At 45.1% G+C, this 15,276-nt stretch overlaps 1 protein-coding gene across 1 annotated transcript in view; it reads left to right on the top strand.

Annotated features, from left to right (window-relative positions):
* The window catches only part of LOC149429410 (uncharacterized), a 64,142-nt gene extending 49,154 nt beyond the window's left edge, over positions 1-14,988 (top strand). The window contains exons 8-11 of the mRNA XM_089666439.1: positions 11,208-11,397; positions 12,501-12,663; positions 14,149-14,260; positions 14,378-14,988. Of these exons, the coding sequence (XP_089522565.1) occupies positions 11,208-11,397; positions 12,501-12,663; positions 14,149-14,260; positions 14,378-14,797 (885 nt within the window). The 3' untranslated portion in view covers positions 14,798-14,988. The remainder of the gene's footprint in view (positions 1-11,207; positions 11,398-12,500; positions 12,664-14,148; positions 14,261-14,377) is intronic.
* The last annotated feature ends 288 nt before the right edge of the window (positions 14,989-15,276 follow it).

Raw genomic sequence — 15,276 nt, 5'->3', positions numbered from 1 at the left:
CATGACAGACTTCACACAATGGTACACGTAACAAACTTCACACAATGGTACACGTAACAAACTTCACACAATGGTACACGTAACAAACTTCACACAATGGTACACGTGACAAACTTCACACAATGGTACACGTGACAAACTTCACACAATGGTACACATGACAGACTTCACACAATGGTACACGCAACAAACTTCACACAATGGTACACATGACAGACTTCACACAGTGGTACACATGAAAGACTTCACACGGTGGTACACATGATAGATCACACAATGGTACACATGTAGTTCATGTCATACAGTGGTACACATGACAGACTTCACACAATGGTACACATGATAGATTTCACATGGTGGTACACATGATAGATCACACAATGGTACACATGTAGTTCATGTCACACAGTGGTACACATGACAGACTTCACACAATGGTACACATGACAGACTTCACACAATGGTACACATGACAGACTTCACACAATGGTACACATGACAGACTTCACACAATGGTACACATGACAGACTTCACACAATGGTACACGTAACAAACTTCACACAATGGTACACATGACAGACTTCACACAATGGTACACATGACAGACTTCACACAATGGTACACATGACAGACTTCACACAATGGTACACGTGACAGACTTCACACAATGGTACACGTAACAGACTTCACACAATGGTACACGTGACAAACTTCACACAATGGTACACATGACAGACTTCACACAATGGTACACATGACAGACTTCACACAATGGTACACATGACAGACTTCACACAATGGTACACATGACAGACTTCACACAATGGTACACATGATAGATCACACAATGGTACACATGTAGTTCATGTCACACAGTGGTACACATGACAGACTTCACACAATGGTACACATGACAGACTTCACACAATGGTACACGTAACAAACTTCACACAATGGTACACATGACAGACTTCACACAATGGTACACATGACAGACTTCACACAATGGTACACATGACAGACTTCACACAATGGTACACGTAACAGACTTCACACAATGGTACACGTAACAAACTTCACACAATGGTACACATGACAGACTTCACACAATGGTACACATGACAGACTTCACACAATGGTACACATGACAGACTTCACACAATGGTACACATGACAGACTTCACACAATGGTACACATGACAGACTTCACACAATGGTACACATGATAGATTTCACACAGTGGTACACATGATAGATTTCACACGGTGGTACACATGATAGATCACACAATGGTACACATGTAGTTCATGTCATACAGTGGTACACATGACAGACTTCACACAATGATACACATGATAGATCACACAATGGTACACATGTAGTTCATGTCATACAGTGGTACACATGACAGACTTCACATAGTGGTACACCTGATAGACTTCAGACAGTGGTACACATATAATTCATGTCACACAGTGGTAAACATGGCAGACTTTACACGGTTGTGCACAAGATAGACTTTGGAGAGTGGTACTCATGTAGTTCATGTCACACAGTGGTACACATATAATTCATATCACATGGTGGTACACATGATAGACTTCACATGGTGGTACACATGTAGTACATGCCACACAGTGGTACACATATAATTCATATCACATGGTAGTACACATGACAGACGTTACATGGTGGTACATAAGATAGACTTCGGACAGTGGTATACATGTAGTTCATGTCACACAGTGGTACATATGATAGACTTCACATGGTGGTGCACATGTAGTACATGCCACACAATGGCACACATGCGATACATAGGACATGGTCGTACACATGCCATACATAACAGTACATGTGTACATGGCACACGGTTCCTTATGTGATTCACATTCGGTACAAGGAACAGTTTATGTGCAGCTTTGATGTAGATACAGAATTTTTTCCTCATACACGGCTATTAGTGAGGCTGTCAGGGTTCTGGAAATTCTGTTTTTGTGAAGGAACCTCTCCAAAGAGAAATGTGCCATTAACCATGAATTCTCCGTCCAGCCATCTCATGGCCCAAAGACCGTATAGTGTAGATCTGTATTCTGTTTCATCATCTCATTACACGTCAGATAACACGCCAGGTCCATGTTCTCATATTTTATGTATTTTGTTCTCCAAAAGGGCCCTCAGAAAGGCGGCTTATCAGGCATTCAGTGTGTGGATCCACGGAGCACTAGGGAAGAAAGAAGAGAGACCGATCCCGGCTTGTACAGTACACAGAGTCCGATTGGCCTTCCTGGGCCCCAACTACGCCACCTTCTGCAAGGATTACCCCGCTGAGCACATGATCTTCAGTTAAATCCTCGGAATCTCTTCCATAGTTTGGAAATATATGTCTAGATTCTGTTAGAGAAATTTTCCAGCACATCCTGTCCTGAGTGAGGCTACATATCCCCAAGAGGGACACAGAGAAATGAAGACCCTTCCCCACTCCATACAGAACAATATACATATGTATACAATATGTGGCTGGCGTTGGGCATAAATGATGCAAAGAATGACCTCCCATTAGTGTCAGCACGCCACCATTCTTCGGAATGAGTCGCAGGACTGATGGACTGTTAATGAGGTGGAGAATCTCCCTGTATTATAATGAGTGTCTCAGAAATTTGGGGAGGAGCTTGTTTATGAACTACCCCACTAATAAGGTTGGTGTTTGTCAGTGAGGATCTGCAACCAGAAGTGGAAATGGACCTCAATAGAGTCTCTAATGACAAATCTACTGTAATTCTTAGCTGGCTGTCATTCTCCTCCTGCAGCCGCAGTAAAGCAATGTCCGGATTCAAAACCCAAGAAACTTTTTCCTGCTTTCCAGTTTTCTGGACATAAAGTGGATAATATTTATCCAGATGTTGTTTAGAAAGTTTGTTGAAATGTAAAAACATAAAATATGTTGAAAATGTTAGTAAGTTCCTGTTAAAATGCTCCAATAAAAGATCTGTATTTCGTGAAATGTTTATTTTTAATGAAACTCCCTCAGTTTAGAGTGATTGAGCTTTGCTGCAACCCTCGACCCATCATCCTCGAGCAACATCTCTGCTCATAGGTCAGACGTTTCAGGATAGGGGAGAACACACATTGCCCTGCCCTTCTGAAAACAACGTCTCTATAATTCTCATTAAAAATTGGCAGTAGTTGGTCTCATGTATGCGGGTCATGGAATATCTAGCAGTAGTTGGCCTCGTGTATGCAGATCATGGTAGATCTAGCAGTAGTTGGCCTCATGTATGTGGGTCATGGAATATCTAGCAGTAGTTGGCCTCGTGTATGCAGATCATAGCAGATCTAGCAGTAGTTGGCCTCATGTATGTGGGTCATGGTAGATCTAGCAGTAGTTGGCGACATGTATACGGGTCATGGCAGATTTAGCAGTAGTTGGCCTTGTGCATGCAGGTCATGGTAGATCTAGCAGTAGTTGGCCCCATGTGTGCGAGTCATGGTAGATCTAGCAGTAGTTGGCCCCATGTGTGCGAGTCATGGTAGATCTAGCAGTAGTTGGTCCCATGTGTGCGAGTCATGGTAGATCTAGCAGTAGTTGGTCCCATGTGTGCGAGTCATGGTAGATCTAGCAGTAGTTGGCCGCATGTATGCAGATCATGGTAGATCTAGCAGTGGTTGGCCTTGTGTATGCGGGTCATGGTATATCTAGCAGTAGTTGGCCTCATGTATGTGGATCATGTTACATCTAGCAGTAGTTAGCCCTATATATACGGGTCATGGTACATATAGCAGTAGCTAGCCCCATATATTCGGTTCATGGTACATCTAGCAGTAGTTAGCCCCATGTATACGGGTCATGGTAGATCTAGAAGTAGTTAGCCCCATATATATGGGTCATTGTAGATCTAGCAGTAGTTGGCGCTATGGATCTAGGTCATGGTAGATCTAGCAATAGTTAGCTTCATGTATGCAGATCATGGTAGATCTCGCAGTAGTTCGCCTCATGGATCCGGGTCATGGCATATCTAGCAGTAGTTGACCTCATGTATCTGAGTCATGGTAGATCTAGCAATAGTTAGCTTCATGTATGCAGATCATGGTAGATCTCGCAGTAGTTCGTCTCATGGATCCGGGTCATGGCATATCTAGCAGTATTTGACCTCATGTATCTGAGTCATGGTAGATCTAGCAGTAGTTTGCTTCCTGTATGTAGATCATGGTAGATCTCGCAGTAGTTTGCCTCATGGATCCGGGTCATGGCATATCTAGCAGTAGTTGACCTCATGAATCTGAGTCATGGTAGATCTAGCAATAGTTAGCTTCATGTATGCAGATCATGGTAGATCTCGCAGTAGTTTGCCTCATGGATCCGGGTCATGGCATATCTAGCAGTAGTTGACCTCATGTATCTGAGTCATGGTAGATCTAGCAGTAGTTTGCTTCCTGTATGCAGATCATGGTAGATCTATCAGAGGAAAGGGAGGATCACAATCGGTGGATGGGGAGTTCAAGCACAATTGGTGGATGGGGGGGACAGGCACAATCGATGGAAGGGGGGTACAGGCAGAATCAATGGATGAAGGAGAACCTCCAGACTCTGGAAGCCTCTGGCAGGTTTCAAGGCACTTGCCACCTAGACAGATTGGTCTGACTGTGTAAAGAGTTCTGAATTATCCAGAAAGTTGGGGGAAGGGGCATTTAACCTGTTGCTGATAAGGGGCAGCTCTATGCTCACCTTCACTTTGTATTCATCACTGAGGAGAGAGGTCACCTTGGAAAGACAATTGTTGTATTCATCACAACGGGGTGGGATTTTGTAATTAGAACAGGGAGACCTCACAAACCTTCACACCTCTCATCCTGTTCTTGAATAATCAGCACCTGCCTTGACACACTATTTCTTGTCTGAGTTACAATGTGACTATAAACATTGTAGTACCTTCCTGACATTCATTGGAATTGAATAGGCAGAACTACTTCAGTTGAATGTAACTAACCACAACCAGCTATGACAGATAACCAGCATTGTTAGGAAGGAGGTCAGAAATGGAAGTCTCCTTACCTCCTCAGAACAGGTTCCCTAAAGCTGAAGTTTAGGTATAGCTTTTTTCTGGCTAGTTACACTTGTCCAGCTTGGTCCAATGAAAGTATGTGTATTCTATGCCTGGGCAATCTCTGGGGAAGCTGTAAATAACTGTAGTAGGTACCACTACTACCCTGATTGCCGCTTGCTTCTGGGTTCCATGCTAAGCAGCTGCTCTACTGCAAAGCGAACACGGGAGTGCTCGACTGACACAAGTGCCACATAGCTGCACCACCTCATCCAATCGTTGATGGTTTTGCATTCCTTGAGAAAATACAAGGTGATCTCTGAATGGTTCCTGTGCCAAGTGAGTGACCTCCTGTGTTCACACTAAGGCAGCTGCTTTGCACTCTACCCAGAAGCTAGCAGTGCCCACTACACTGATTTCCAGCTTCCACACAGATCTCACGGGTATGGCACATACCAAGCTGGTCCAATATATTTATGCAAAAAAGCCATATCTGGAATTCATCTTTAAGAGAAACTAAAGCAGTTTATGAGGCATATTATGGTTTTAAGTCTCCAAGCCTTTGTATATAGATAATGAGAAAGCGCAAATATTTCTTCCCTTTAGACCGCCATTTCCCAAAAAATCATCCAAAATCACCTTGGAATGGTCACAAAGGGAGGTTTTCTATTCCACACACGAGTTTGAAGAGAGGAGACCTGAACACTAGGAGCAGTACCTGTAGAGGCATACTCCATGGAGTAGAGTGGTAGCGTGTGAAGGATATGTCCAGTAATACTGAGTGTCGGGTACCTTGGCTGAGGGCAGAGTGATGGGAGGGCTTCCCTTGTAGCTCTGGTCCAAACACATCTTAATGTGAGAACATCGAGGCTCAGGGTAACACTAGTGCTGGAGTCCTAGACACTAGATGATGGTTCATAGAGATGGTGACTGATGCAGCAGAAGGACATCTCACAAACAACCGTGGTAGGCAGCCTGACACTGGGGAAGATCTGGTAGGCATGGAAGCCAGTACCTGATCACAGTAGGTGGGAAGACGTAGTCTGGAAGCTGAGCCAAGTTCATACATGGTCAGACAACCGGAAGAGGAGACGTGATCAGGAACCAGGCCAGGGTCATACACAGGTATGCAGTTGGTAGTAGAGGCGGGGTCCAGAGACATGTAGGGAGCATGCACAGGTAAGGAGCTGATAGAAGCAGAGTCTGGGGAAAAGCCGGGTTATACACAGGAGATCAGACACAAGCGAGATCAAGCAGCAAGCCAAGATCAAGCTCAGGGCATATCCAGGGACATCTTTCTTCATCTTCTTATCCATAGGAGTAACCCATTCTTATCTATGCGGAGTCCTCCTCCTCCTCCTCTAAGAGGGGTCCTCTTCATCTTTCTTTTATCCATAGGAGTACCCTATTCTTATCTATGTGGAATCGTCCTCCTCATCCTCTACGAGGGGTCCTCTTTCTCTTTGTTTTATCCACAGGAGTACCCTATTCTTATCTATGCAGAGTCCTCCTCCTCCTCCCCTACGAGGGGTCCTCTTCATCTTTGTTTTATTCAGAGTACCCCATTCTTATCTATGCGGAGTCGTCCTCCTCCTCCTCTACGAGGGGTCCTCTTCATCTTTGTTTTATCCATAGGAGTACCCCATTCTTATCTATGCGGAGTCCTCCTCCTCCTCCTCTACGAGGGGTCCTCTTCATCTTTGTTTTATCCACAGGAGTACCCTATTCTTATCTATGTGGAGTCCTCCTCCTCTACGAGGGGTGCTCTTCATCTTTGTCTTATCCATAGGAGTACCCCATTCTTAACTATGCGGAGTCCTCCTCCTTATCCTCTACGAGGGGTGCTCTTCATCTTTATCCATAGGAGTACCCCATTCTTATCTATGTGGAGTCCTCCTCCTCCTCCTCTATGAGGGGTCCTCTTCATCTTTATCCATAGGAGTACCCCATCCTTTTTAATGTGAAGTCCTCCTCCTCCTCCTCCTCCTCCTCCTGCGCTCACTCTTCCTTCTCTCTTTAAACTCAGACACTTTCATACATAAGCAAATATACACATGAAGCTATAAACATAAATATGCTCAGTGAAAATTAATAAAAGAAACCCTTCATTAGATAATAATTTTCAAATTAAAGTCCAAAATATATAAAAAATTATAAAAATTGAAAACCAAAATGTCCAAAAATATATATATCCAGTATCCCAATAAAATAAATAAGTACGTGTTGTCCAAAATTGATTCAAGTGTAAAAACTCTCCGCTGCTTGCAAAAACTTGATTACCTCAAAAAAACAAAAATATACATAGTGCATTATCCTTTATAAATCAAAAAATTACATGTGAAATCACTCCAATAATGATCACCCAAGTGAGAAACAAGTGTGTATATCAAACCACATACACATGCAATATACAGTGCAAAACCGTGTATGTGAAACCCTCTACTGTGCTCAAAAACTTACAACACAGTGTACATGTCTATCAGGGTAAGGAGTGGATTCCCTCACCAATATTCAAAATAATTTTTGATTTGATCTCGATCCACAAAAATTGCCCGATGAAATAAGTCCTCCTGCAGATGTCCTCAGGGCTTACTTTGGTCCCATAGCACTGTATGGATCCTTCCACCCTAGCAACTCAGATATGTTTCCACCATATACGCCATCCAGATACCCATAAATAAGGAACAGATCATCGTGTAATACTGCCACATACTAACATCCAAACTTTATGATTATGTCCAATGACGAAACGCGTCAAAGGGAAGTGACGTCAAACGCATACGAGAAACCGGAAGTGGAGTGGCGGCCATCTTGGAGAGGGCAAAAATCGGTTGTGACTTGCGATTAGGACTCTCCTGGATCCTGGATGGCAGAAAGGTTTCTATATGCTTTATGCGATTGAAAGATGTTTCTAATGTAAGCAGTACTATTAAAAGTTTGGATGTTAGTATGTGGCAGTATTACACGATGATCTGTTCCTTATTTATGGGTATCTGGATGGCGTATATGGTGGAAACATATCTGAGTTGCTAGGGTGGAAGGATCCATACAGTGCTATGGGATCAAAGTAAGCCCTGAGGACATCTGCAGGAGGACTTATTTCATCGGGCAATTTTTGTGGATCGAGATCATAGCAAAAATTATTTTGAATATTGGTAAGGGTATGCACTCCTTACCCTGATAGACATGTACACTGTGTTAGGAGTTTTTTGCGCACAGTAGAGGGTTTCACATACACGGTTTTGCACTGTATATTGCATGTGTATGTGGTTTGATATACACACTTGTTTCTCACTTGGGTGATCATTATTGGAGTGATTTCACATGTAATTTTTTGATTTATAAAGGATAATGCACTATGTATATTTTTGTTTTTTTGAGGTAATCAAGTTTTTGTAAGCAGCGGAGAGTTTTTACACTTGAATCAATTTTGGACAACACGTACTTATTTATTTTATTGGGATACTGGATATATATATTTTTGGACATTTCGGTTTTCAATTTTTATAATTTTTTATATATTTTGGACTTTAATTTGAAAATTATTATCTAATGAAGGGTTTCTTTTATTAATTTTCACTGAGCATATTTATGTTTATATTTGTGCACCTCTAAGGGTAGAGGTGAAGTGTGCTTAAAAAGAATTGGGGAGAATTAGTGATTTATATTTACTATACACATGAAGCTGCATCAAGCTAGCTGTGTACAAGGGTCTCCCTTCTCTAATCATTCAGCAGAGGCAGCCGCCATCTAGATCTGCACACAGCGGTATTCTATGGGTCCTATAGATCCACGTACACAGCGGTATTGTCTATAGATCCGTGTACACAGCGGTATTGTAGTCTATAGATCCATGTACACAGCGGTATTGTAGTCTATAGATCCACGTACACAGCAGTATTGTAGTCTATAGATCCACGTACACAGCGGTATTGTAGTCTATAGATCCACGTACACAGCGGTATTGTCTATAGATCCGTGTACACAGCAGTATTGTAGTCTATAGATCCATGTACACAGCGGTATTGTAGTCTATAGATCCGTGTACACAGCGGTATTGTAGTCTATAGATCCGTGTACACAGCGGTATTGTAGTCTATAGATCCACGTACACAGCGGTATTGTAGTCTATAGATCCGTGTACACAGCGGTATTGTAGTCTATAGATCCATGTACACAGCGGTATTGTAGTCTATAGATCCATGTACACAGCGGTATTGTAGTCTATAGATCCGTGTACACAGCAGTATTGTAGTCTATAGATCCGTGTACACAGCGGTATTGTAGTCTATAGATCCATGTACACAGCGGTATTGTAGTCTATAGATCCACGTACACAGCGGTATTGTAGTGTATAGATCCATGTACACAGCGGTATTGTAGTCTATAGATCCACGTACACAGCGGTATTGTAGTCTATAGATCCACGTACACAGCGATATTGTAGTCCATAGATCCACGTACACAGCGATATTGTAGTCTATAGATCCACGTACACAGCAGTATTGTAGTCTATAGATCCATGTACACAGCGATATTGTAGTCTATAGATCCATGTACACAGCGGTATTGTAGTCTATAGATCCATGTACACAGCGGTATTGTAGTCTATAGATCCATGTACACAGCGGTATTGTAGTCTATAGATCCATGTACACAGCGGTATTGTAGTCTATAGATCCATGTACACAGCGGTATTGTAGTCTATAGATCCATGTACACAGCGATATTGTAGTCTATAGATCCATGTACACAGCGGTATTGTAGTCCATAGATCCATGTACACAGCAGTATTGTAGTCTATAGATCCATGTACACAGCGGTATTGTAGTCCATAGATCCATGTACACAGCAGTATTGTAGTCTATAGATCCATGTACACAGCAGTATTGTAGTCCATAGATCCATGTACACAGCGGTATTGTAGTCCATAGACCCATGTACACAGCGGTATTGTAGTCTATAGATCCACGTACACAGCGGTATTGTAGTCTATAGATCCATGTACACAGCAGTATTGTAGTCCATAGATCCATGTACACAGCGGTATTGTAGTCCATAGACCCATGTACACAGCGGTATTGTAGTCTATAGATCCATGTACACAGCGGTATTTTAGTCTATAGATCCATGTACACAGCAGTATTGTAGTCTATAGATCCATGTACACAGCGGTATTGTAGTCTATAGATCCGTGTACACAGCGGTATTGTAGTCTATAGATCCATGTACACAGCGGTATTGTAGTCTATAGATCCACGTACACAGCGGTATTTTAGTCTATAGATCCATGTACACAGCAGTATTGTAGTCTATAGATCCATGTACACAGCAGTATTGTAGTCTATAGATCCATGTACACAGCAGTATTGTAATCTATAGATCCATGTACACAGCAGTATTGTAGTCTATAGATCCATGTACACAGCAGTATTGTAGTCTATAGATCCATGTACACAGCGGTATTGTAGTCTATAGATCCATGTACAGCGGTATTGTAGTCCATAGATCCATGTACACAGCGGTATTGTAGTCTATAGATCCATGTACACAGCGGTATTGCAGTCTATAGATCCATGTACACAGCAGTATTGTAGTCCATAGATCCACGTACACAGCGGTATTGTAGTCTATAGATCCACGTACACAGCGGTATTGTAGTCTATAGATCCGTGTACACAGCGGTATTTTAGTCTATAGATCCATGTACACAGCGGTATTGTAGTCCATAGATCCATGTACACAGCGGTATTGTAGTCTATAGATCCATGTACACAGCGGTATTGTAGTCTATGGATCCATGTACACAGCGGTATTGTAGTCTATAGATCCATGTACACAGCAGTATTGTAGTCTATAGATCCGTGTACACAGCGGTATTGTAGTCTATAGATCCATGTACACAGCGATAGTCTATGTCTTCTCTCTATACAATACCACGGTAGTTTTATTGATCTGTGTAGGGGGTGGGGGGAGGTGATCGGTGTTCCGGTGTTTTTATTGATCTGTGTAGAGGGTGGGAGGAGGTGATCGGAGTGCCGGAGTTTTTATTGATCTGTGTAATGGGTGGGGGGAGGTGATCGGTGTTTTTATTGATCTGTGTAGGGGGTGGGGGGAGGTGATCGGTGTCCCATTTGTTTTATTGATCGTCAGTCTCTTTATAGGCGGACACCATGGCCAGAGATGTGACCCAAAGTGATCTGATAGCAGCAGTTCAGAAGAAGCCGGAACTATGGGACCCCGAGTACCCCAGATACTCCGACCGCGTCCAGAAGAAGAAGGCATGGGAGGAGCTCTTCAAGAGCCTGACACCCAATTGGGACCTTCTGAGTAGGAAGCAGAAAGAGAATAGAGGTAAGTGCTCAGCTCTTTATGTCAGTATATTGTACAGAGACCCTCTCTGGTCACATCTGAGCGCCGGATACAATAGCGCAGAACACGCACACGTATGCACATGTTCCCTCCTTTTCTTGTCTATTAGTGCATGACAGACAAAGGTCAGTGAGATCCCCCTGAGCCCGATGAGGACTGAAAATACAAACCGCTCAGCGCAGGATTCAGACCCTTGTGCTTAATATTCTGTCGCTGAAATGAGGCAATGAGCATGCAGTGTATTGAGGAATGAGGCCTGTGTTGAGGTAAGTGAGCGAGGATTAGGAGGCCTGTGTTGAGGTAAGTGAGCGAGGATTAGGAGGCCTGTGTTGAGGTAAGTGAGCGAGGATTAGGAGGCCTGTGTTGAGGTAAGTGAGCGAGGATTAGGAGGCCTGTGTTGAGGTAAGTGAGCAAGGATTAGGAGGCCTGTGTTGAGGTAAGTGAGCGAGGATTAGGAGGCCTGTGTTGAGGTAAGTGAGCAAGGATTAGGAGGTCTGTGTTGAGGTAAGTGGGCGAGGATTAGGAGGCCTGTGTTGAGGTAAGTGAGCGAGGATTAGGAGGCCTGTGTTGAGGTAAGTGAGCGAGGATTAGGGGGCCTGTGTTTAGGTAAGTGAGCGAGGATTAGGGGGCCTGTGTTGAGGTAAGTGAGCGAGGATTAGGAGGCCTGTGTTGAGGTAAGTGAGCGAGGATTAGGAGACCTGTGTTGAGGTAAGTGAGCGAGGATTAGGAGGCCTGTGTTGAGGTAAGTGAGCGAGGATTAGGAGGCCTGTGTTGAGGTAAGTGAGCGAGGATTAGGAGGCCTGTGTTGAGGTAAGTGAGCGAGGATTAGGGGGCCTGTGTTGAGGTAAGTGAGCGAGGATTAGGGGGCCTGTGTTGAGGTAAGTGAGCGAGGATTAGGAGGCCTGTGTTGAGGTAAGTGAGCGAGGATTAGGAGGCCTGTGTTGAGGTAAGTGAGCGAGGATTAGTAGGGTGCTGGCATTCCACTTACCATCTGCCACCATGCACTAATAGTTCTGAAAACGTGGACTGTGCCGGAACTGAAATGCTTTGTATGGTGGTCTGAGATAAGATTGCGCTCATTTTAGGGAAGGATTTGAGCACACGATGGCGCTCACTCCGCGACCGTTATCGGCGGGAACTGACAGAGGAACGTCTGGCGGCACAGAATGGAACCCCAATCCGTACAAAGAAAAGGCATCCCTATGCCAGAGAGCTCACTTTCCTGCGGAGGGCCATGGAGACAAGGGAGTAAGTCTACCAAAGTTTCACGTATGCCTTGCAGCACTGGGGTCCTGGGTCTGCATCCCATCCTTGGATTCAGCAGCCTGGGTATGTTTGTGTGGGCCCTACATGGGCCCCATGTGAATGAAGATTATGTGAAGCGCTGAGTACATTGATGGTCCTTTCTAATTTCATGTACTGTAAATAATAAAATCGAAGCATGCAAATTCCCAAAAACTTTAGGCGATAGTGTCAAAGCGCACAATGGGGATCTGTGTTTTACAAATCCACTCTTTGTGCAACTTCACTGACTCTGCCCCTTCCTTGCAGCTCATCACCCCCCCTGCCCTTTCCTTGCAGCTCACCCTCGTCCCTTGCATGCAGCTCACCCATACCCCTTACTTGCAGATCACCCCTACCCCATGCTTGCCTCTCACCCTCCCTGCCCTTTCCTTGCAGCTCACCCTCGTCCCTTGCATGCAGCTCACCCATACCCCTTACTTGCAGATCACCTCCACCCCTTGCTTGCCTCTCACCCCCCCCCCCCCCCCCGCCCTTTCCTTGCAGTTCACCCTCGCCCCTTGCTTGCAGCTCTCCCTCACCCCTTGCTTGCAGCTCTCCCTCACCCCTTCCTTGCAGCTCACCCCCCTGCCCTTTCCTTGCAGTTCACTCTCGCCCTTTGCTTGCAGCTTACCCATACCCCTTGCTTGCAGCTCTCCCTCACCCCTTCCTTGCAGCTCATCCCCCTGCCCTTTCCTTGCAGTTCACCCTCGCCCCTTGCTTGCAGCTCTCCCTCATCCCTTGCTTGCAGCTCCCCCCACCCCTTCCTTGCAGCTCACCCCCCTGCCCTTTCCTTGCAGTTCACCCCCACCCCTTGCTTGCAGCTCACCCCCACCCCTTGCTTGCAGTTCACCCCCATCCCTTGCTTGCAGCTCTTCCTCGCCCCTTGCTTGCAGCTCTCCCTCACTTCTTGCTTGCAGTTCACTCCCATCCCTTTATTGTAGCTTATTCCCACCACTTCCTTTGCCGATCAGCCTCGCTCCTTGCTTGCAGTTCTCCCTATGTCTCTCCTTGCCTCTCACCCCCTCCCCTTCCTTGCAGTTCACCCCACCCCTTCCTTGCCACTCACCCCCACCCCTTGCTTGCAGTTCTCCCTATGCCCCTTCCTTGCCCCTCACCCCATTCCTTTCTTGCGGCTTACCCCCGCCGCTTGCTTGCAGTTTACCCCACATCCCTTCCTTGCTCGTACCACCCCATCTTTGCTGCTCACCCCACCCCATCTTTGCTGCTCACCCCGCCCCTTCCTTGCAGCTCACCCCATGTCCCTACCTTGCAGGTCTCGCTGCCCCCTCCTTGCAGCTCACCGATGAGTGTACCTGTGGGTGTCTGTGCAACCCATGTATACTGTGGAGACAGCAGTTGGTCAGAGGTGGAATAATGCTTCCATTTACTTTGTAGGTGTTCGCATTGAGATTTTTTGATGATATTTATTTGGAATTTTTTTTACTATAGGGCAACATCCAATGTGGCTGTGGAAGAGGAGGAAAGCAAGGCTGGGCATTCCAATCCAGGGACACCTGCTGAGCCAGAGGAGGCTGCAAACTCTGCCCCATGCACACCGCAGGTATATTAATATCGATCTTTCTAACCTATCCATCCATTCTCTCTACATATCTTCCTGTCTGGTCTGTCCATCTATCTCTATCCAGACAAATCTGTAGAAGTTGCTCTGTTTTTCTAGACTCCACAAGCAGTACAGAAGGCCAGACAGCCAGCAACATCCGGCCTTCGATGTGCCCGCCGTCAGCAGAGGATGTCTCTTTCCTGCAATGACCAAATCCTGCGACTTCTGAAGGAACTGACAGAGCGGCAAACATCTCTACAGCCAGACAACGATATTTTCCGGAATCTCAATGACCCCCGGGTGGTGTTTTGTCGCAGTCTCCTACCACTCCTACAGCGCCTCCCTGATGACCGCGAGATGCAGGCCAAGGAAGATATATATACTTACCTTACAGCATGCATCTCTGCCCAACGGAGAGACCTACCACCCCCTCGGATGCACCTCTCCCCCACACCTACCGTCACCTCCATCTGTCCAGCTTATGTTCAGGAACCCTCTAATTGCAGTGCCCTTCCTGCAAACCATGTGCAGCCCTAGTCACCTTCCCTCAATATACCATTCCAATTCCATTCCTCCGGTTCCACCAAGTGCCCCATGACAGAATAGACTCCTCTCAGCCCTGCGATCCGTTCAGTGCTCATTTCAAGAATTTGTTGTTGTTTTTTTTTAATATTATATACTTTGTTTTATAGAAGTATTAAATACAAACATGCTCTGCCTCCATAGGACATCTTCTGAATGACGTTTGTTTTTTTTTCCACATTTGCAAATGTCTTCTATTTAAACCTGTCTAAATTACTAAAATAAAAAATACCCTTTTCTTGGGGCCCCTGTAATACTTGGGAGGAGCGGAAAGGACAGTTTGAGAGGACATTGGTGATGTAGCTGGGGGAGTTGGTGTGGATGGCTTTGTATGTTGTTAGTGGTGGGTGGAGGACACTGAATGGAGACCAGTTGAGGGCTTGGCAGAGACGGGTGGAGGACACTGAATAGAGACCAGTGGAGGGATTGGCAGA

The sequence above is a fragment of the Staurois parvus genome, unplaced genomic scaffold (genome assembly GCF_062004578.1).
Source record: "Staurois parvus isolate SC_StPar_1 unplaced genomic scaffold, SC_StPar_1.0 ptg002708l, whole genome shotgun sequence".
NCBI classification, from domain to species: Eukaryota; Metazoa; Chordata; class Amphibia; order Anura; family Ranidae; genus Staurois; species Staurois parvus.
This window is presented reverse-complemented; position numbering and strand designations above follow the sequence as displayed.